The sequence below is a fragment of the Macaca thibetana genome, chromosome 14 (genome assembly GCF_024542745.1).
Source record: "Macaca thibetana thibetana isolate TM-01 chromosome 14, ASM2454274v1, whole genome shotgun sequence".
Lineage (NCBI taxonomy): Eukaryota > Metazoa > Chordata > Mammalia > Primates > Cercopithecidae > Macaca > Macaca thibetana.
In genome coordinates, this window is record NC_065591.1 from 95212207 (window position 1) to 95235497 (window position 23291).

General features: G+C 36.1%; 1 protein-coding gene across 5 annotated transcripts in view; it reads left to right on the top strand.

Moving 5' to 3' along the window:
* Positions 1-23291, top strand: part of DYNC2H1 (dynein cytoplasmic 2 heavy chain 1) — a 349828-nt gene that overhangs the window by 164858 nt on the left and 161679 nt on the right. For 3 of the 5 annotated variants that reach the window (XM_050758858.1, XM_050758859.1, XM_050758860.1), the window contains 6 exons: positions 663-713; positions 1494-1571; positions 5259-5390; positions 6534-6606; positions 21869-22029; positions 22330-22452. In XM_050758858.1, the coding sequence (XP_050614815.1) occupies positions 663-713; positions 1494-1571; positions 5259-5390; positions 6534-6606; positions 21869-22029; positions 22330-22452 (618 nt within the window). The remainder of the gene's footprint in view (positions 1-662; positions 714-1493; positions 1572-5258; positions 5391-6533; positions 6607-21868; positions 22030-22329; positions 22453-23291) is intronic. The other 2 variants (XM_050758861.1, XM_050758862.1) reach the window with 1 other exon arrangement.

Consider the following 23291-nt stretch of genomic DNA (forward strand, 5'->3'; position numbering starts at 1 on the left):
GTTGCTTTGGTAGTTTTTCCACATTGCTCTCAAATTTTCATTTATTTTGCTTATTTACTGGCCAGTGTGTGACAATAGTATGGTAGTACCTATTATTGTCTAACTTGGGGATGCCACGGGGAAGGCATAGATTTTCTTAGCACTAGATTCTGGAACACTTGATTAATCTTAATTCTATGGCAAAAAAAAAAAAAAAAGGATTAATGGCATCTTCTCTCAATCAGTGAGAAAAAATATGTTAATGGAATTACTTTTGCCAATATTTCCTACCAGATACCATTTTTAAATTTTTGGGTGCACCTTACTGCTTACTCATTAGCAACAAATAGCCTGTGGAAAAACAATTAACAGGTAGTGACAAATGTTAATTGAACATGACATTTAAATTTTTAGACATTGAGAATCATATATATAATAGAGTTATTGTTTTGTTCTACTAAAATTATTCTTAGTAGATTTCATATTAGTATTTTATGTTATCACATTAATACATTCTTGATAATGTTAACGTACTAGAAGAAGTGGTAAGATGGAAATGAATTTTACTTTTCCCTATCTCCGTAGAGAACTGCACTTTAAGCCATCTTATAGGGAAAGTTAGACAATTTTGTTGACCGGTTATCATCTTTATATTTTTGTGTTTCTATGTTTTTATTCAATAGGAATGGGATACGTTTACAGGTGTGGTTGTTGGAGACATGTTACGTAAAGCTGTAAGTTAAAATAACAATCTATTTTGCTGTTAGAGAAAATATTTCTGGCTTTTTGTTGATGAAGTATAATTTACTTCAGAGGTGTTCTAAATTATTGTTGAAGTTATACTTTGATTAGAAGAATGTATTCTGGCCTCTTAAGTATTTCCTATAAAATAGACCTAAGTATATTTGTTTATTTTAAAGACGCATATTCTGAGAATAATATGTAATACTAACAAATTAATGCAGTTTCTTTTTCTCAGTATATGTATTTTATTACAAGGATAATTTTATATAATCTTTAAGAAAAACAAATCTTATAACTTGAAAATTTTTCTTATATAATGGGAGTCTTAAAATTACATTTTAGAACTTTTAATAACTTCACTCAAATTTAGCTTTTTTCCTAGTAATTTCCTATTTGAATACATAATAAATAATAGTCTTCTAGCAGTATACCCAAAATATAACATGGAACCTAGATAATGTCTGAAATGTAAGATATAATTAAAAATAATGTACCTTTTATGACAGTTCCTCATGACATTTGAGTTTTTCTGAAGTTTCATGAAAGATTAAGCACAATAAAAAAATGATTGCAACATTTGCCTAAATGGTTCTCTGTCCCTTATATTACATAGAATTTTACCATGGTGGCTTGTAAAATACATTTTAAAAAAAGAAATAATGTATAGAATGAACTTTTTTTTCAAAATAATAAAATAGGTAATCAATTGCTATTTTTCAAACTCTGAATTTTACCAAGTATACTAAGGAAAAGAATTGCTTTTATTAAAGGACTCTCAACAAAAAATACGTGATCAGCTTCCGTCTTGGATAGATCAGGAACGAAGCTGGGCCGTGGCAACATTAAAGGTATTCCTTTTCTACTATGAGACATATTTTAATTTCTTCTGTATTTACGTTGTTTCTGTTGATACTTTGCGCTCCTTATTCATAATTAGCGTTAATATTTTCATAGGATGTAAGTTCTCCCAGTAAAAAGTTACCGAAGAATTATTGTGATGAGTCCTTTAATCAGTAATTACTAAACCTTTTGTTTATGAAATAGCATGCCTTCCAAATACAATATTTTCTTTCTCTTTCTCCAAATCCCAGCCCCCAAGGTAAGTTAGGCTATGAGAATGGTGACATGGGAGAAGAAAAAGCAGTTCAACTACTCAGGCTAAAAATGTTGTTTTTGTGGGAAATGAAAGACAAATCTATGCATATATATGTTTCCATCCTTCCCTTCCTTCCCCTGCTTTTCTTCACAACTGTTATAACATAATAATAGCACATGATAAAAACAGTTAGAATAGCTAGCATTTACTGATGGCTTACTATGTTCAAGGCATTATACAGAATTTGAAAATGGATTATCTCACTAAATATTTTCAATGACATTATGAGGTAGAATAGCTAGCATTTACTGATGGCTTACTATGTTCAAGGCATTATACAGAATTTGAAAATGGATTATCTCACTAAATATTTTCAATGACATTATGAGGTAGAATAGCTAGCATTTACTGATGGCTTACTATGTTCAAGGCATTATACAGAATTTGAAAATGGATTATCTCACTAAATATTTTCAGTAACATTATGAGGTAGCTATTGTAATTATCCTTGTGTCACAGATGAGGAAATTAAGGCACAGAAAGATACAGTAACTTGTTTATGGTCACTTAGGAAGTAGAGCCAGGATTTAAAACTGTGTTTCTTGCTGCATAGTCTGGGTTCTTCACCACTACTCTTTACTACCTTCATTTCATAAATATTGGTTGAGTAAAACAAATGAAAAAAAGAAGGGGACGATTCTGTTTTATATCTTCCATTTTTTTCATTATCATTTGTTTGGTGCTTACTACCAGTTGGCATAATGCTAGTGACAGTCTTTACTTGACCAAACTTTAGTCAGCCTCTTGAACCTTCTTCTAGGCCCACCTGTGCACTTCCTTGTAAAATCTACTTTTAACAGGAACCCTGCAAAGTTGGTTTAGTGAGAATTTATTCATCTTCCATATCTGATTACCCTTGATATCTAATCAGATTCCTCATTCCCCACCGTTCCCCAGGTGATTCTGATGACTTTGGCCTGTCTTCAGTAAGAATCCTATTAGATTGGTTTAGCCAGAAATCCCTGTACCCGATATTTCCTCTTAGTAATTTTCCAACCACTGACCTCACTTTGCTCCTTGGTTAAAAATTTCCACTTGCCCATGCTGTATTCAAAATTGAGCCCTGCTCTGTGCTGAAGTCTTTTTCCCCCTATTGCTTCTTCTGTTGTAATAGTCCTGAAAAAAAATCTGCTTTCAATGCTTTAACTACTGACAAGCTCTGGTGTTTTTGTTTATACCAGTGGAATGACAGGTGTCTATTTTATAATATTAAGAGACTCGGCCATGAACAAACTTACTGTAGAGAGCATATCAAATCATTACCTTGTCATAATGGTTGGCAGTATAGAAGGTAGCCAAATACATGATGATAATAGAATGTGTAGCACACCTAAATTAGTAATGATGGGGCCTTGTATACTAAATGTCACTAAAGTTAACAGACTACCATCAATTGTTAATTTAATAGGCTTAGATCATTTATTAAAAAGTAATTAAATTGAAATGTAATTTTCTGCTGTTTAATTTTAGTTAAGTTATATAATGAAATTTGGGCAATATAATGGATTATTTTTATATGAATATAGATGTTTAGATAAAGCATTTTTATATACTTGATTTATGTTTATATTATATGAAGTTCTATACTGAAGATATAGATCTTCTAAATTTCTCATTTGTTTTCAGTGAAAATTTTTCACCTTTACAGATTTACATTTCTGATCTTACACCCCACTCTTGAAAAATTGGGGAAAAGAGAACACTGTTTGAGGTAGAGGGAATTAATATGTTTGGGAAAACCTCTGAAAGATGATTTTGTTTAAAGTGAATATTGAACATGGAATAGAAATTTATGAGGTCGCAAGGAGGGTTAGAACATTTAGAGACAACAGAAGCAACATGTTTACAAATAGAGACATAAACAAATAGGGTTTAGGAAAACATTCTTTTTTATTGAATTTGATACTGTTTTAGAAAAACAGAGCTCGACAGAATTTAAAACTGTGAAGGTAAGTTTTATTCAAAAGAACTATTGCCATAGGGGAAAAGAGATCTCAGTATAGTACTGGGCTCAATTCTGAATATAGCATGGACAAGTGGGAATTTGTACCCAAGAAGCAGGGTAAGGATTAGTGTTGGGGGTCAGTGGATAGAAAAAAGTGGAAATGTCAGCGGCAAGTGGGGATTCTGGCTAAACTGATTTATCTGGTGAAGGCAGATCAAGATGATCAGATACCAACAGATAACAAGGGTGGGAGAGGAGAAATTTTTTTTTTTTTTTTTTTTTGAGACAGAGTTTTGCTCTGTGGCCCAGGCTGGAGTGCAGTGGCGTGATCTCGCCTCACTGCAGCCTCTGCCTCCCGGGTTCAAGTGATTCTTCTGCCTCAGCCTCCGGAGTAGCTGGGATTACAGGCGCTTACCACCAGCCTGGCTAATTTTTTTGTATTTTTAATAGAGATGGGGTTTCACCATGTTGTCCAGGCCGGTGTCAAACTCCTGACCTCAGGTGATACACCCAACTTGGCCTCCCAAAGTTCTGGGATTACAGGCGTGAGCCACTGCGCCCAACTGAGAGGAGGAATTCGATTGGATATTAAAGATAGGGAATATTGCTAAAGTTACTTAGCAAAATTCTTGTTAAAATAGGATACTACAAGGCATGACATGAAGCCCCTGATTGAGGCCTAGTCAAAGAGAACTCAGAGGAGCCTGACCAAAGTTTTGATAAAGAGAGTCTTTGTCAATATTAATATGAAATTTGACATATTTAACATGACAATCCTTAGAATTTACACTTGAGGCCAGGCGCGGTGGCTCACGCCTGTAATCCCAGCGCTTTGGGAGGCTTAGGCGGGCAGATCATGAGGTTAGGAAATCGAGACCATCCAGGCTAACACGGTGAAACCCCATCTCTACTAAAAACACAAAAAACATTAGCTGGGCGTGGTGGCGGGCGCCTGTGGTCCCAGCTACTCAGGAGGCTGAGGCAGGAGAATGGCGTGAACCCAGGAGGCGGAGCTTGCAGTGAGCCGAGATCGCACCACTGCACTCCAGCCTGGGTGAGAGCGAGACTCCGTCTCAAAAAAAAAAAAAAAAAAAAAAAAAAAAAAGAATTTACACTTGATCTTAATGACCACATTTGTTTTCTTCATAAGGTAGAGATAACCCAGATACAAATGTTTTTACATAGAGAAAAGATTTAACTCGTGAGCACTGGTTTAGTACTACGTTGGAAGTTTATTTTAATTCTGGCTTTAATATTAGGTGAGTTTACCATAGTGTTGCTGACCTAGAAATAATTAGACAAGCCAACACAAAGTGGAAAATGAGCAATAAACATCAACTAATAATTGGTTCTCACTTTTAGTTTTTTAAAAAATAAATATATGTGCTTATATTTGTTTATAGCTCACTGTATATGGCCATTTTTATTTTTTAGATTGCTCTCCCCAGTCTTTATCAGACCCTCTGCTTTGAAGATGCAGCTCTGTGGCGTACTTATTATCATAATTCAATGTGTGAGCAAGAGTTTCCATCTATTCTTGCAAAGAAAGTTTCCTTATTTCAGCAGGTAAAATTTAGTGTTATCTAAATGCAAAAAAAAAAAGTGTTTAATGTTTCTCTTATTATTCAGAAGCCATTTAAAGGAAAGCTTTGCTTTTAGAGTGTTACTTTACCTTTAATGGCATATTTAGGGAAGGGCTTGATGCTTTTGCCACTTTATTGACAATTAAATCATGCCAAAGTTTCTGGGCCGGGTTTCTCTCTCACTGTGGCTTTGTTATTCCCTTTGCCTGAGACCCCAGGGGGATTTTGTAATAGGAAAAATCTATTTCAGAAAGAAACTAAGGTACAAATTGTACAAGTTTTACAATCATTTCCTGGAGTTATTTTTAAGGAAAAGACCTAATAGTGAGTAACAGGGGATTTTTCCCATTCTATTTTAAAATAGAATGATGAAATCTACTGGCAGGTTCCACTCAAATTTTTTTGCTAGTCAAAAAGATTAGAGTGGGAGAGCTTTTCAGAAGTTGATTCTCCAGGAAATGACCTTTCCATTTATCTCTTCTCTTGATCTGACCCCTTTGTGTCTCCATATACAGTGAATTCTATTTCCCCAAGAGTGCTTAACCAAAAGGAAAATGACTAAGAAAAAATTGATTTGAAAACTTAAAACATCTAGGAATATCATAGATATATATGAATCAGTAGTCCCAGCTACTTGGGAGGCTGCGGTGGAAAGATCACATGAGCTCAGGATTCGAGGCAGCAGTGAGATGTGATTGTACCACTGCACTCCAGCCTGGGTGACAGGACGAGACACTGTTTCTTTCCTGTTTTTTTTTAAAGGTAAAATAGTGATTTGAACATTTTAGGGAGGATTTCTGGGTCTCTGTTTGCTGTCAACAGAAATGCCTCACCTACATACCATGATTTTCACCTGCCATTTAGCCTTTTATTAGATCCGGAAGAGGCTGCTAACCCTATGTTTACTTTTGATGATAGGCTTGAGGAAGTAAACGGATTTCAGTAACATTTTTGATATATACTTGCTATATACCTATAGTGACAGTTTAAAGCACAGTAAATATTATGAAACAATGATAAGTGTTCCCATATTTAGTTAACATTTGTTTAATTAGTTAACATTAATTATTGTTTAAAGTAGTTGCACAACTTTATTCTTTAAAAATATTCTGCATTTTATTTTAAGATTCTTGTAGTACAGGCGCTAAGACCGGACAGATTGCAAAGTGCCATGGCTCTTTTTGCATGTAAAACTCTGGGTAAGTGTGATGCTTTTCAAGAACTAGACCACTGACCTGAATTATTTGTTTTTAATTTACCTTTCATTTTATGTTAGCTTTAGATTAGAAATGTTATGATATCTCTTTTATTCATTCTGTTTATTTATCTTCCAGTCTCTACCTGTTTTAGAAAAATAATTCTCATCTGGGCATGGTGGCTCATCCTGTAACTGCCCAACAGGTTCACCTTGCCTGCTGCCTAGACAGAGCTGATTTGGCAAGACAGAATTGCCATGGAGAAAGAGTAAATCACACAGAGCCGGCTGTACGGGAGACCGGAGTTTTATTACTACTCAAATCAGTCTCCCTGAGCATTGGGGGTTGGAGTTTTTAAAGATGATTTGGTGGGTAGGGGCTTGGGAAGTGGGGAGTGCTGACTGGTCAGGTTGGAGATGGAATCATAGGGGGTTTCAAGTGAGGTTTTCTTGCTGTCTTCTGTTTCTAGGTGGGATCACAGAAATGGTTAGGTTTTACAATAGTGATGTTATCCCCAGGAGCCATTTGGAGATGTTCAGACTTTTGCAGCCAGAGGCTGCATTACCCCTAAACCATAATTTCTGATTTTGTAGCTAATTTGTTAGTCTGTAAAGGCAGACTGGCCCCCAGGCAAGAAAGGGGGTCTTTTTGAAAAAGGGCTATTATGAATTTTGTTTCAGAGTCAAACCGAAACCACCTTTGCAAAAAATAAAACTGAGGAAATTACGAGTGAAAGAGCTCAGACCAAACTGACTCCATCTTGCTTCTAACCTTTAAGCTATCCTTGTTCATTCTTGGGCATAGGCAGAACTAACCTTGGGAAGGAATTTAGTTTATGGTTTGACTCTGAAACAAGATTGATAATAGCCCTTTCGCAAAAAGACCCGCCTTTTGCCTGGGGATAAGTCTGCCTTCAAGGGACTAATAGGTTAGCTATGAGATTAGAAATTATGGTTTAGGCACTGGTGGCTCACGTCTGTAATCCCAGCACTTCGGGAAGCCAAGACGGGTGGATCACTTGAGGTCAGGAGTTTAAGACCAACCTGCCCTACTTGGTGAAACCCCGTCTTTCCTAAAAAAAAAAAAAAAAAAAAAGAAAGAAAGAAAAATTAGCCGGGCATGGTGGCGGGTGCCTGTAATCCCAGCTACTCGGGAGACTGAGGCAGGAGAATCTCCGGAACCCAGGAAGTGGAGTTTGCAGTGAGGAGATATCACACCACTGCACTCCAGCCTGGGTGACAGAGCAAGACTCAATTCCCCGCCCAAAAAAAGAAATTATGGTTTAGGGGTCATGCAGCCTCTGGCTGCAAGAGTCTGAACGTCTTCAAATGGCTCCTGGGTATAATATCACTATTGTAAAAACTAAGATCAGTGCTTGAGATATTTTGCAGACCCTGCATTAGGTGGATCAGCTGACACCACCTAGTCTGGTAATCTGGCTCAACCAGTTCTATGATCCCACCCAGGAATAGAAGACAGCAAGAAGACCTCACTTCAGCCCCACTGTGAGTCCATCTCCAACCTGACCAATCAGCACTCCCCACTTCCTAAGCCCCTACTCACCAAATCATCTTTACCAACTCTGATCCCGAATGCTTAGGGAGACTGATTTGAGTAATAAAACTCTGGTCTCCTGCACAGCCAGCTCTGTCTTGGTAAATAAACTCTGTCTAGGCAACGGGCAAGGTGAACCCATTGGGCACTACAAAACCATCAACTAAATTCCTTCCCAAGGTTAGTTCAGCCTACACGCAGGAATAAACAAGGTCAGCTTAAAGGTTAGAAGCAAGATGGAGTCGGTTAGGTCTGATCTCTTTCACTGTCGTAATTTCCTGAATTACAACATTTGCACAGGTGGTTTTAATACCTGTAATCCCAGCACATTTGGAGGCTGATGGGGGAGGATTGCTTGAGCCCAGTAGTTTGAGACCAGTCTGGGCAGCATAGTAAGACCTTGTCTTTAGTAAATATTAAAAAATGAGCCAGGCACGGTGGCATATGCCTGTAGTTCTAGCTACTCAGGAGGCTGAAGTGGGAGGATTTCTTGAACTCAGGAGTTCAAGGTTGCAGTGAGCTGTGATTCTGTCACTGCACCCCAATGTGGACAGCCGAGCAAGACCTTGTCTCAAAAAAAGAAAAAAAGAAAAAGAATTCTCTTTGTTGGATATAACCCCTATATAATGTTGAATTAACTCTGACATCCTATATTTAGTAAAGGTATTTGGACTAGAGTGTTCCTCAATCCAATATGATTGGTGTCCTTACAAGAAGACATCCATGTAAAGACAGACACATAAGGAGAACATAATGTGATTACGAAGGCACAGATTCAAGTTGTACAACTACAAGCCAAGGAACACAGAAGATTTCTAGGCAACCACAAGAACCTAGGAAGAGATAGGGATGTGTTCTTGTAGGGACACCAGTGATATTGAATTGAGGCACACTCTCGTCCAGTATGACCTCATTTGAAGTTAACTAATTCTGCTTGCAATGGCCCTATTTTCAAAAAGGTGAACATTTTGAGGGACAGGGGTTAGACTTCAACATATCTTTTTTGGGGGGTGGGGAGGGACACAGTTTAACCCATAACACCTACCAACCAAGCTTTTCGCATAATGCTTGTCTTCTGCCTCACCCATAGACACACAAATACTTTGAGTCACTTTTTAGGCTGGTCACCTGGTTGGTTAACGGTAAGTATATGGAAATAGTCTGGATATGCCCTGTGCTTTTGTTTACTTATGCAGGGGGAGGAAATGGTCACTGTTTATTCAACTCTGATAGAATGTTTATGTACCAGATAATTTTTACTCATGTCTGGCAGAATAATTATCCACCTTTCTTTTGGTTGCAAGTGACAGATACTATATTAAACTCACTTAAATGAATAAAGGAAATTTATTAGTTTAAGTATTCAATACTCAGGAAAGAAGAGATAGGGCTGGTCTTCAGGTTAACTGGACTTATACAACATCATGACTCAGACAATATCAGGAAACTCTGTCTTTGTCTCAGCCTTGAGTTTGTCTCTGTGTTTCTCTGCCCCCCTACTCCCATCTCTCTGTTTCTCCCTTTTTCTTTGTGTCTTTATCTCTCTCTTCCTCTCTTGTTGCTTTTAGACTCTCATTTTAATTTCTGCTTGTGTATTATCCTTAGTCTCAAGGGTTCGTAATATTCTGGTTGATAAAACTGCTAACTTCCTGGGTTATATTTTAAAGCTTATGATGAAAGAAGAAAGATAACTTTTCCTTCCCAACTTCACCATCAAAAATCCTAGAGAAGGACTCTGATTTGCTCAACTTAGGTTACATATCCACCTCTGCAACTAATCACATCAGAAATATATGGAATTACATTTCTCCAAAAGCAGCCATGGATGGGGGAGTGGTTATTACCAGAAGTGAAGGAGGGGATGCTGGTACAAAACAATAGATATGCATGATAATCAGGCTACATATAACCTGTTTTAATTTTTATATTTATTGATAGTTTGATACCTGACCTATTAATTTGTCAAGTGCAGCTGGGCATGGTGGCTCACGCCTATAATCCCAGCACTTCGGGAGACCAAGGTGGGCAGATCACCTGAGGTCAGGAGTTCAAGACAAGCCTGGACAACGTGGTGAAACCCCATCTCTACTAAAAGTACAAAAATTATCTGGGTGTGGTGGCAAGTGCCTGTAATCCCAGCTACTCAGGAGGCTGAGGTGGGACAATTGCTTGAGCCCATGAGGCGAAGGATTGCAGTGAGCTGAGTGTCACTGCACTGCAGCCTGGGCTAAAGAGCAAGCCTCTGTCTCATAAATAAATAAATAAATAATTTTTAAAAGTTCATTTTGGGAATCTACCTCCTTTAAGAGTTATAAGCATATAACTTGATTCTGTAGGTGTTGGTGGAAATGTTCTGTAAATGTCTGTTAGGTCTATTTGGTCTATAGTGCAGATTAAGTCTAATGTTTCTTTGTTGATTTTCTATCTGGATGATCTGTCTAATGCTTATAGTGGAGAGTTGAAGTCGCCTGCTATTATTGTATTAGAGTCTGTCTCTCTCTTCAGCTCTAATAATATTTACTTTATATCTGGATATTCCAGTGTTAGGTGTATAGATACTTACAATTCTTAAATTCTCCTGCTGAATTGACTTCTTTATCATTATATAATGACTTTTTTGGTCTCTTTCTATAGTTTTTGTCTTGAAATCTATTTTATCTGATATAAGTACAGCTACTCCTGCTCTTTTTTGGTTTCCATTTGCATGGAATATCTTTTTCCATCTCTCTATTTTCAGTCTATATGAGTCTTCATATATGAACTGAGTTTCTTGTAGGCAGCATACAGTTGAGTCTTATTTTTAATCTATTCAACCACTGTTTCTTTTTTACGTGGAGAATTTAGTACATTTATATTCAGAGTTATTATTGATAGGAAAGGACTTTGGCTATTTTAGGAAAGGACTAACTACGGCTATTTTGTTATTTGTTTTCTGGTTGTTTTTGTTAGTCTCTCTTTTTTTTTTTTTTTTCTTTCTTCCTGTCTTCCTTTGTGTGTAAGGGATCTTCTCTGGTAGTATATTTTAACTTCTTTCTTTTTTGTGTGTGTGTGTGTATCCATTATAAGTTTTTTCCTTTGTGGTTACTATGGGGCTTGAAGAAAACATAACCAGTGGATTTTAAACTGATGACAACTTAACTCTGATTACAAAGAAAAGAAGAGTAAAACAAACCAAACAAACAAAAAAAATTTACACTAAAACTCAATTCCCCTTCCCCCATTTTGAGGATTTTTTTGGTCTCAATCTATATCTTTCTATATTGTCTATCTCTTAACAATTTATTGTGGTTATTATTTTTGATAGGTATCTTTTAGACTTCATAATAAAGACATGAGTGGTGATATAGTTTGAATATATGTCCCCAGCAAATCTCACGTTGAATTGTAATCTCCAGTGTTGGAGATGGGGCCTGGTGGGAGGTATTTGAGTCATGGGGGCAGATCCCTTGTGGCTTGGTGTTGTCCTCACAATAGTGAGTGAGTTCTCTCAAGACCTGGTTGTTTAAGCATGTGGCACCACCCTCCCCAACTCTCTCTTGCTCCTGCTTTTGCCATGTGACTTGCAAGCTGCTGTTCTTACCATGTGAGACACTTACTCCTCCTTTGCTTTCTGCCATCAGTAACAGCTCTCTTGAGGCCCCCACAGAAGCCTAGCAGATGCTGGTACCATGCTGGCAGAATTGTGAGTGAATCAAATCTCTTGTCTTTATAAATTTGCCTATCTCAGATATTTCTTAATAGCAACACAAGAATGCCTAACAGAAGTGATTTATACACCACAGTTACAGTGTTAGCATTTTCTGTATTTGTCTGTAGACTTACTTTTACCAGTGACTTTTATACCTTCAGATGATTTCTTATTGCTTAAGAATCCTTTTCTTTTAAATTGAAGAATTCCCTTTAGCATTTCTTATAAGATAGTTCTGGTGTTGGTGACATTTTTTAGCTTTAGTCTGCCTAGGGAAGTTTTTATATCTTTTTTATGTTTGAAGGATGATGTTGCTGGATATAATATTCTAAGTTGGAAGCTTTGTTTTGCCTTTAGCACTCTGAATATGCCATCCCCCTCCCTCCTGGCATGTGAGGGTTCCACTGAGAAATGTGCTGCCAGACACATGGAGCTTCTTTATATGTTATTTGCATCTTTTGTCTTGCTGCTTTTGGAATCTTTTCTTTGTCCTTGGCCTCTAAGAGTGATTATTATATGCCTTGAAATAGTCTTATTTAGATAGAATCTGTCGGTGATTTTGACTGTCTTGTACCTGAATATTCTTACCTTTCTCTATGCTAGGCAAGTTCTCTGTTACTATTTCTTTGAATAAACTTTATATCCTGAGCTCTTTCTTTACATCTTCTTCAAAGCCAATAACTTATAGATTTGTCCTTTTGAAGTTATTTTTTTAGATCTCGTGGACATGCTTCATCCTTTTTATTCTTCTTTCTTTTTTCTCCTCTATATTTTCATGTTTTCAAACTCACTAATGTATTCTTCTGTTTGATAAATTCTGCTCTTGAGACACTGATGCATTTTTCAGTTTGTCAATTGTATTTTTCAGCTCTAGGATTTGATTTGTTTTATAAAATTATTTGAATCTCTTTGTTAAATTTCTCTGATATAGGCCAGGTGCAGTGGCTCACACCTATAATCTCAGCACTTTGGGAGGCCAAGTTGGGCGGATCACTTGAAGTCAGTAATTCAACACCAGCCTGGACAACATGGTGAAACCCCATGTAAAAATACAAAAATTAGCCAGGCATGGTGGCAGGCACCTGTAATCCCAGCTACTCAGGAGGCTGAGGCAGGAGAATTGCTTGAATCTGGGAGAGGCGGAGGTTGTGCTGAGCTGAGATTACACCACTGCACTCCGGCCTGGGCCAGTGAGACTGTCTCAAAAAAATTTTTTTTCTCTGATATAATTCTGATTCAAATTCTCTGTGTTATCTTGAAGTTCATTGCGTTTCCTCAAGACACCTATTTTGAATTTCTTGATGGAGAGGTTACGTATCTCTGTTACTTCAAAATTGGTCACTGGTGCGTTATTTAGTTCATTTGCTGAGGTCATGTTTTCTTGGATGTTTCTGATGCTTGTGGACTTTCATCATTGTCTGGACATTGAAGAGTTAGATATTTATTCCAGTCTTCAGAGTCTGGACTTGTTTTTACCTGTTCTTCTTGAGAGGGCTTTCTAGGAATCCAAAGGAGACTGAGTGTTTTTACCTAAGCCCGTTTTCACTAAAGCTGTTTTAGTACTATTGGGAACCCTAAGCCCAAGAACTCTATGACTCTTGCAGACTCCTAGAAACACAGCCTTGGTGGACTTGAGGAAGATAAGGGAGAATTTTCTGGGTTCCTAGACAAAATCTTTTGCTCTCTTTCCTCTCCTTCCTCCAAGCAAAAGGATTCTCTCTCTATGCTGGGTTGCCTAGAGTTTGGGGAGAGTTGATATGGGCTCTGCCTTGACCACCACAGCTGGTACCATGCTGAGTCATACCTGAAGCCTCAAGCCTTCCAGACCAGCACGGTACTGAGGCTTGCCCAAGGCCTGTGACAACTACTGCTTGGCTGTCACCGATGTTCATTCAAGGCCTGAGGCTACCTTAGTCAGCAGGTTGTAAGCCAGCAGATTCCCTTCTGGCCCAGAATGGATCTTGAAACATCAACTAAGGAGCAAAAGCCTGGAATCACAGGCTTCAGGAATCTTCCTGGTGCTTTATTTTCCTGTGACTGGGCTTGTGTCCAATTTGTAAGACATAGTCCTCTGTACTATTCTCTCACCTTCCCCCGAAGAGAAGGAACTTGTCCATGTGCTGCATTGCCTGGAGTTGAGGGAGTGGTGATGCAAGTACTCTTGTGGGCTGCTGCAATTGGTGTTACACTGGGTCACACCCCAAGCCCACTGCTATGGACACCAGAATAGCACCAAGGCTTGCCCAAGGACTGCAGTCACTGTGTCTTGACTACCACTCAGATTTATTTGGGCCCTCAGGCCATTTAATTAGTAGTAAAGATGACTGGGACTTGGTTTCTTCCTGCTGAAGCAGAGGACTTCCCTCTGGCCCAGGGCTGCTTTATATGCTCCTTCCTTGGGCACTGGTAGAATTCTGCCTGGTAATGAGGAAGAACTTAAAGAAAGAAAAATACAAATAAAAAGAAATAAGCTTTTCTGTATTAGGCTGACTTATCCTAGAGACAGCAACAAGCACAGCCCAGACTCAGGAAAAGCCTCAATAAACACTATCTGAGAAGCTAGGACACAAAGAAATGTGCTCTGGAGACTCTCCCAGTTCTCCCTCAACATAGGAAGGAGAAAAACAAATTTTCCTTTCTCTTATGGTATGAGTTTATAGATTCCTGTTCTCTGTAACTAGTAGCTTCAAGTATTCTGTTTTATCTAAGCAGTACAATGAAGCTCATGAACCATCTGAGCAGACCTGAGCTACAGCCACCTGGGCACTGTAGTGAAGGTTATGAGATAAGCCCATCCAAGACACTTGAGCAAAACCTAGGTAACAGCCATCTGGGCTGAATAGCAAGGGTCATGTGTAATTCTGGGTTATGCACCTGTCACAATTTGATTAACTGACTTCGTTCTGCCTCTGTATCCTTACTTTCACATCACTGCAATCCTGCTTCAGCTAGCCCACTCCCTTTTTGAAGTGTGTATAAAGGTCAAGAACTGTCTTTGTTCTGGGCCCAGTCTCAGGATGTTAAGACACTGGGTCTGAGTGCACTCAATAAAATCCTCCTGCTTTACTCCGAGATCTCTCTTATCCCCCCGATTCCTGCAACAGTATTGTGTTCCGCTCAGTGACTGGACCACAATGAGTTCCAATGTAAAGTCACACTCACTTCACTTTCCTCCCCTATGCACACAGATTCTCTCTGTGCTGTGCTACCTGTGGTTGGGGAAGAAGTGGTATAGGCAATCCAAGACTATTTTTCCTACTCTCTTCAATGCCTCTTTCCTTGTGATTCTATTGAAATCAGCTGCTGTGATCACTCACTAGATTTTTGGTTCATATGAAGGTGTTTTCTTACGTGGATAGTTATTCAGTTTGATGTTCCCGCAGGGGACAATTGCTGGAAGATTCTATTTGTCCATCTTGCTCTGCCTTCTTCTTAACTGTTGATCCTAAAGACTGCAGTAGTTGGAAAAAAAGATTTGCTGGTGTCCATGTTTGGAAATGCTTTTGAATATACTTTATCTTGTTACTGGAACAATTAACATGTTCCCAACTTTGGATACACATGGTGAGTAATCACTGTGTAATACACATCTAAGAATATGGAAAACAGTTGTCCCTGTATTTAGCATTGAGATTAGTTGAGGTAGCCTTTTACTAGCATTTTTGAGAAAATAGAAGCAGTAAGACAAAAATTCTTCATTTCCCATCAACACATCTACCATTTGCATTAGCACTCATACTCATTCTGCTTTCTTTTCTCTTACTATGAAAGAATATCTTTGCTGTAATCAAAGGTCAACTCATTTACTGTTTTCTTCTTCATTTCTGCCATTATCATCTTCTCCCACATCATGAATTTCACCTTCTTTGCTGGATCATTTTTTTCAGCATACAAATATATTTTAGTATCATCTGTCTTAAAAATACCTCCCTTAGTCTCAGACCCTTTTCTAGCCACTATCCTATTTTTCACTTCTTTCTAAACTCAAAGTTGTCCATTTCTTTCTTTATAGAACACATTCTTCTCTTGATTGTTATATTTCTTTTTTCATTCCCCAACCCTCTTAGGCTGTTCCTTTTTACTTTCCTTTACTGGCTTCTTGTCTGCATGTCTTCTAAGTGTTAGAGTACTTTTCTTTTTTACTATAGTTTTGCCCTGGGTTTTATTCTTTCATTATTACATATTCTCCCTGTAGGTGACCTTACCCAATCCCTGGATTTAAATATCATTTTTAAATTATTGACTCTTATATCTCTTGTTTCCAGCCCTGAAATTCTAGGCTTGTATATTTAATGCTTATGTGATGTTTTTATATTAAAAACATCAAAAATAAATATCTCAAATTTAATGTGATCAGTACAGAACTTTCGATTTGTTTATACTATCATCTACTCAGTTGTTTAATCAAAAACCCCAAAAGTACAGTCATGTGTTGTTAAACAGTTGTTTAACAGTTTAACAGTGTTGTTTAACAAAAGTACAGTCATGTATTGTTTAACAGTGGGGATGCATTCTGAGAAATGTGTCATTAGGCAGTTTCATTGTGTGAATATCATAGAGTGTACATAAACCTTGATTGTATACCCTCATACACACCTAGGCTATATAGTATAACCTATTGCTCTTAGGCTATAAACCTGTGCAGCACATTAATGTACTGAATGCTATAGGCAATTGTAACACAGTGGTAGGCATTTGTGTCTCTAAACATAGAAAAGATACAGTAAAAATACAGCATTATAATCTTATGGAATGACCATGGTATGATGCATGGTCCATCGTTGATTGAAAAGTCATTGTGTAGCTCATGTAATTCTTTCTTCTCTTTTCTTTCTTTCTATACCCAACCCACCATCAAATTCTTTTGGTTTCAACCCTAAAACTTATTCTGAATTCATTTTATTTGCTTTATTAGTACCAACCTAATACAAGCTATCATCAGCTTTCAATTACTGCCATACCTTTTATTTGTTGTCTCTATCTTTAGAATATATCCAGAATCCAGTCACTTCTCAGACCTTTAGGACTTTCTACCAGTTTGTTTAAGCAACTTTTATATAAGCAAGATTATTACCATTCAGGCTTCTATCCTTACCCACTTTAAGTCTATCCTCAACATAGCGGCTTTTTGAAATATAAATTAGATCATATCACTCCTCTGCTCCAACTCTTCTGATGGAATGTGACATCTCATCTTCTTCAGAATCCTTATAATGTCCTACAGGTCTTACCCTCAGATCTTATCTCCTAACCACTCTTGACCCTTGCTCAGTTCTTTACCCACATAATTGTTTTTTTCTTGCTTTTTTGCTGCTCTAAGTGTGTTTCTGAAATATCAGAACCTTTGCACTTGCTGTTACTATTGCTCAAATGCATGTCAAAATAAAACAGGACACTTTTCAGAGAGGTTCTTAAGAGTTTTTTTCCTACTGCCCATTTAGTCTTTAATAATGTGGTCTTTGTGCCACATTGCACATGACCTTTCCTACTGATTTTATAGTTTGACTATCGACTCTTTGAAATACTTATGGTACTATTTCATCTCCAGGTCAAGTGACATTTAAGGTTTAATGGCATTAATTAAAAACCTCATGTTATTTATATATTCAGATGTTTTGAAAGTTTAATACACTTCTAAAATCATACTCTTTCTAAGCAAAAATTATGTTTACTATTTTATGGCTGTATGACTTTGTATTTGGTCAAGTAGCTTTATTAAATTGTTTTCATGTAAAATTGGAGTTTTTATTTCATGAATAAGTTTTAAAAATTCAAATCACTGGAGAACAACAGGCACTTACCTCTTTTTAATCAAATTTTAGAGCTTTGATTTTAAACGTAATTTCTCAAGCATCATTCATATGGAAAGATCCTTATTAAGTTTTAGCAACTGTTTTAATACTATAAACCTTAAAATAGTAAATTAAAAAGATGTATTTATGGAAGTAGTTTTGATTTGAAGATTTAAATTAGTATAGCAATCCTCAAAGCTTTTAGGGATGCCTGTTTAACAAGATTCTACAAAGCAAGACTTATGTGCTGGCAAAATCTACTACACTACTTTTTTAAAATGGTACCAACCAGATGCAAGTATTCTTACTTCTATAATTCTGATGTAATTTTGACTTAAAAAAAACTATTATGAGGAGTATATTATGCTATGTGTATTGAGGTATTGGAAATGTAAAGAGATATGTCCCCATACAGTGCTGCAATAACTACAGGAACCAGAAATTTTTAAAGGTTCTTCATCCAAAAGTTTTTTTTGAACTATGCGTCCTTCCTAGTTTTACAGTTCTGTACCTCTCTTATGGCATCATCCCATCCCATGTACCTTGCTTTCATAGCTCAATCTGTCTTATCAAATCTGTGTCTAAAAGAAAGAAAGACTTAAGGATATTTGCATTCATTTTCTATTGCTGCTAGAAATTTATCAGGTTTAAACAATGCCGTTATCATCTTCTGCAGGTCAGAAACCTGATGGGCTCACCAGGTTTCTTTGTTCCAAGTTTTGGAAGCCCTGGGGAAAATCCACTTCCAAACTCATTAAGGTTCACAGCCCTATTCAGTTTTAGGACTGAGGTCCCCATTTTCTTTCTGTCTTTTGGTGTCATTCTCAGCTTTTAGATGCCAGTTGGTGTCTAGCCCCCTTCCTCCATCTTTAAAGCCGCATTTGCAGATTGATTCCTTTGCATGCTTCATATCTCTCCTGTTTCTCTTTTCTGCTACACTTCTTTGACTCTAACTAGAGAAACTGCTCCACTTTTAAGGGGTCAGTTGATTAGCTTGGCCCACGTGAATAACACAGGATAATCTTCTTACTTTTAGGTTCATGACCTTAGTTACACTGGCAAAGTCCCTTCACAGCAGTACTTAGTTTAGTTTTTGATTGAATAACCAGGGCTTAGGATTCTTGAAAGAGATATCTTTAGAATTCTGCCTACCACAACATATTTGACTTTTTTACTTGTCTCTAGGGTTGAGTACTATTCCATTTCTAAAGCGTAGTTTCCCATTTAATTGGTTCACATATATTGGGTTAGGTAGTGGCTGTTGATTTTCCTCTTTTTACTGATGTTTGTGATACATTTTTACAATTGTTTTTTTCTCATAAAAGAAAGGTAATTTTATACATCTGATACTTATTAGCTCTTTGTTATGGAGGATGAGAGGAATGAAAAAGAATGAATCTATTATACTTACTACGTATAATAGTTTTGATAATTTGCCACTTTCTTTACTCAGGTACCTGCAAAGTACAGGAGTCAATTTGTTCCTTTTTCAACTGGAAGTTATTTCTTTTTTATTATCTCAATATTTTATTTGCATAAAATGCAATAAAGGTTTAAGTTATTCCTCTGTCTTATTCTTATTTTTTTGAAAGAAATGCTATATTTATTTTTAAACTTATGGTCAGAATATCAGGTTGCAGTGATTTCCAAATAGTTTTGGAATCACAGTGCAATTTTTCATGCACAGTGCACATAATTCACAGTGCAATTATTATTTTTGGCTCTCTAACTTTATTAAATAGTTTTGAATGATTCGTATTGAGGAGTCTGATGGTATCATGAATCAGAATTATTTGGACTGATAAAACCAGTATACTCAGTTCACTTAAAGTGCAACAGAAATTTTGCTGGAGTTTTTTGGGCAGGATGGCTAACATCTAATTCCAAGTAACATGAATGTCACCTGTGTTACATTAAATGGCAAGGTATTTTTCATGATTTTTTTCTCCAACTCAAAATGTTTTATTGCGTTGAAATATTGTGTAAAATGAATTAATGGACATATATTTATATCCTGTGGGATTTTAAAATTAAAAGTTATAATTGAATTTGCTAGTCTCTGGATATAAAGTAGTGAAAGATTCAGTATGATTCTTGCTCACATGAAGTTTACAGCGTACATTGGTTAAATAAACAAGTGGTATGGTAATCTGCATTTTAGCTTTTTTAGACAGTTTTTGTATTGGCATATATTTTCCAAATAAAGCACACTTAAGTCAGCAAGTAGTTATTTTAAATGAAAATATTTTATATATATTTTGACATTTTTATTGTATAATATATAGTAATTAGAGGAGTATCAGGAAATGCATAGACATGAAAAGAAAATGAAAAACACCTGCTATTCCATCATTAGCACTAATCATTGTTAACTTTTCTATGTATGCCTTTGCTTTCTTTTTATGCACGTAGAAGTGTATATATTACAATTTGGCATTATTGCCAAATCTCTTGAATAATCTGATTTTTCTGTATATTATCTTTTACCACAACATGTTTGTAACTTCAGTTTCAATGTATGGCTATCAGAAATTACTCAGACTCCCATTAGAAACTCAATTTCTTTCTACCAGTTTTTAGCTAGTATCAACAGCTACAATGAAAAGCCCTTGTACATGCTTCTGCGCCCATATCCTGAATTGTTTCTTAAATTATTATAATTTTAATTACTGATCAAGGCCATGTACTTTTTAAAGACTTTTGATACACTTTATTAAATCTGACAATATATTTAATTGGCCTAGGTATTTATTGAATTTATGAATAAATAAGTGAATGCTTGAATGAATAGAAATATTTCTTACTGCATTTCAAGTACATAAGAATTCTTTATTGCTAAATTTAAATTGCAAACAATTGAATAGTTGTTAGCAATTTAAACTTAGTTAAAAAGAAAATTTATAAAATATGCCTCTAAAAACAATTCATCAATTTTAAGTGGCTCTTGGAGTAAATTTCACCTGTTATTAGGAATATTTCTGACTTTGGAAATGCTTAGCATTATGGGTTGCTGTTGTGAAGAATAGACAAGGGTGCTGCTTTATGCATGAAATGTACCTTTTCAGGTTGGTTACCTAGGAATGTCTCTTTTGACCCATCATGATAACATTGAATTTATATTTTAAAGTGTTTACTATTCTTAATTCTTTAAGGATGTCCATATCTGAGGTGCAGTCTTGTCTATTCACTTCTACTTTTGAGAATATATGGAAGCCCTTCTTGCCCATGTACTCACTCAGTTACATACTCCTAATTTTTTCTTAATTTTTAAGTCCTGTGTAACACTCATTTTAACTCAATTCAAATAAGTATATTTTAGGTTATTAATTGACATGAGCCTTTTCAGTTTGGCTTTTATGAAATACATTAATAATGGAAACATTCAAGTTTTAGCAGAAGAGAGAGTATTAGTTTTCTTCCCCATAAAATTAATATAATGATATTTGTTTCTCAGGATCATTGTATGGTTTAGATATCATTTAAATAAACTACCTGATATAATGCTTAGCTTTCAGTAGGTGATGAATAAATGGCATTTGTTACAATTATTATAATTATTTTGCTTCCAAAGGACCTGTGGATTGCTTTATCCTTGTTTTACAATTGAGGAAACTGGGGCACAGTGCATTTTAATGATTTGCATAGGGTCATTTGGCTAACAAATATAAACTGACAGCTATGTATTTCTGTCTTAAGCATTCTTTTCACTACCCATACAGCCTTTTTTCCCCATGGGCATAAGAAATAACTTTTTGGCATGAAATCATTTACCCATATCATGAGAAATCTGATTCCCCATATGCATGACACAGAGTAGGCACTCAGCTATCATTAATGAATTGTATTGGACTAATGAGATATATAGATTGATGGTTGGGTTTACTCTTCTCTTGCATTGTGGTCTCAATTTACAGTACACCTACAGGCCTGTATTGTGGTCTCAATTTACAATACAGATGTTAAATGTGGTAATCAGGGTACCTACCTCATAGCATTGTAATAATAAGATGATACCATACATGGAAAACATTTAGAAAAATGCCTGGCATCTTAAGCATAAAACAGACGTTAACTCTTACTAGTATATGATTTTAGAGTGGAAAAACTTTAATATCTGATGAGATTATAACTCACCTGGGTATTCTCTATTATATATCATATAATTAGATTTAATAAACTTTTTAACAATGCATACTGCTTTTATTTTTAATTTTTAAAATATATCTTTTAGGACTGAAAGAGGTGTCCCCACTGCCTCTAAATCTCAAACGTTTATACAAAGAGACACTGGAAATTGAACCCATCTTGATAATTATTTCTCCGGGTGCCGATCCTTCTCAGGAACTTCAAGAACTTGCTAATACTGAAAGAAGCGGCGAGTGTTATCACCAGGTAAGTACATATTGTCCCGCTGTTTTTGTCTTTGCTATTGCTGTTCCAGCACTTGATGATATTGGTCAAATGAACATTTTTGGTTGTGATAAGCCAAATAATGCCCTGAAAAATGTCTATGTCCTAATCCTCAGAACTGTGGATATGTTATTTTCCATGGCAAAAGGAACTTTGCTGATATAATTAAGGATCTTCAGATGGGACGAGTAGCCTGAATTAGCCAGGTGGACCCAATATAAAATCACAAAGTTTTTTTTTTTTTTTTTTTTTTTTTTTTTTTTTTTTTTTTTTTTAAATAAGAGGGAGACAGGTGAGTCAAGAGCGAAGATAGGAGATACGATGATCCAAGTAGAGGTCAGAGAAGAGAGAATATGCTGTGCTACTGGCTTTGAAGATGGAGGAACGGGCCATAAGCAAAGAAATGTAGGTGGCTTCCAGAAACTGGAAAAAACAAGGGAAGAATTATCTTTTAGAGCCTTTAGAAAGAACATAGCCTTATAGTAGTACCTTTATTTTCAAACCCAGAACCTTGATTTTAGGCCGGTGAGAAACTTCTGGCCTCCAGACATTTAATGATAATTTAAGGCACTAAATCTGTTGTAATTTCTTAAAGCAGCTATAGGAAATTCATACATTTGCTTTCATTTTGAGAATTACTTTTAAAATTTTACTTGGATGCTTTTACGATAAATCACAGTAATGTTTATTTACACTTTATTTACCTGAACTGAAAGAAATACATAAAATTTTGAGTAAAATGTATTCATTGTAATGCAATTTTTTTCCCTGAGGTAGGAACTTTTGTTTGTTCAGGGTGTCTCCTTTTTTTCAGTTTGCATGTAAATTTGAAAATGAAATGTATTAATTCACCCTCAATGTTTAACAAGTGAATACATCTTTTTCACCGGGAAAATAATTAATAATGATTTTTTAAACAACTGAATACTTCATAGCAACCCAAAATTGAAAAGTAAAAATTTTACAAAGAAAAATATAAATGAAATATAGCAAAATAGTAGCGCTGTTAGGCTCAGGTGTGCAGGTTTTGCACTAATAGAGAGTTCTGGTCAATCATAGCAGATTAGGTCTATATTAGGTCAATATTCAGGTATCAGTGAGGTGTCTCAGGAAGGGGAGCTCTACAGATTTTACCTGTTACTAGTGATTCTGGCAGGAAACTTAAACTATTCATATAAGCTTTTAATTATTTAAAGAAGATTAATTTCTGGTATTAGTTTGATTCTTCTTCCAAATTTATTATT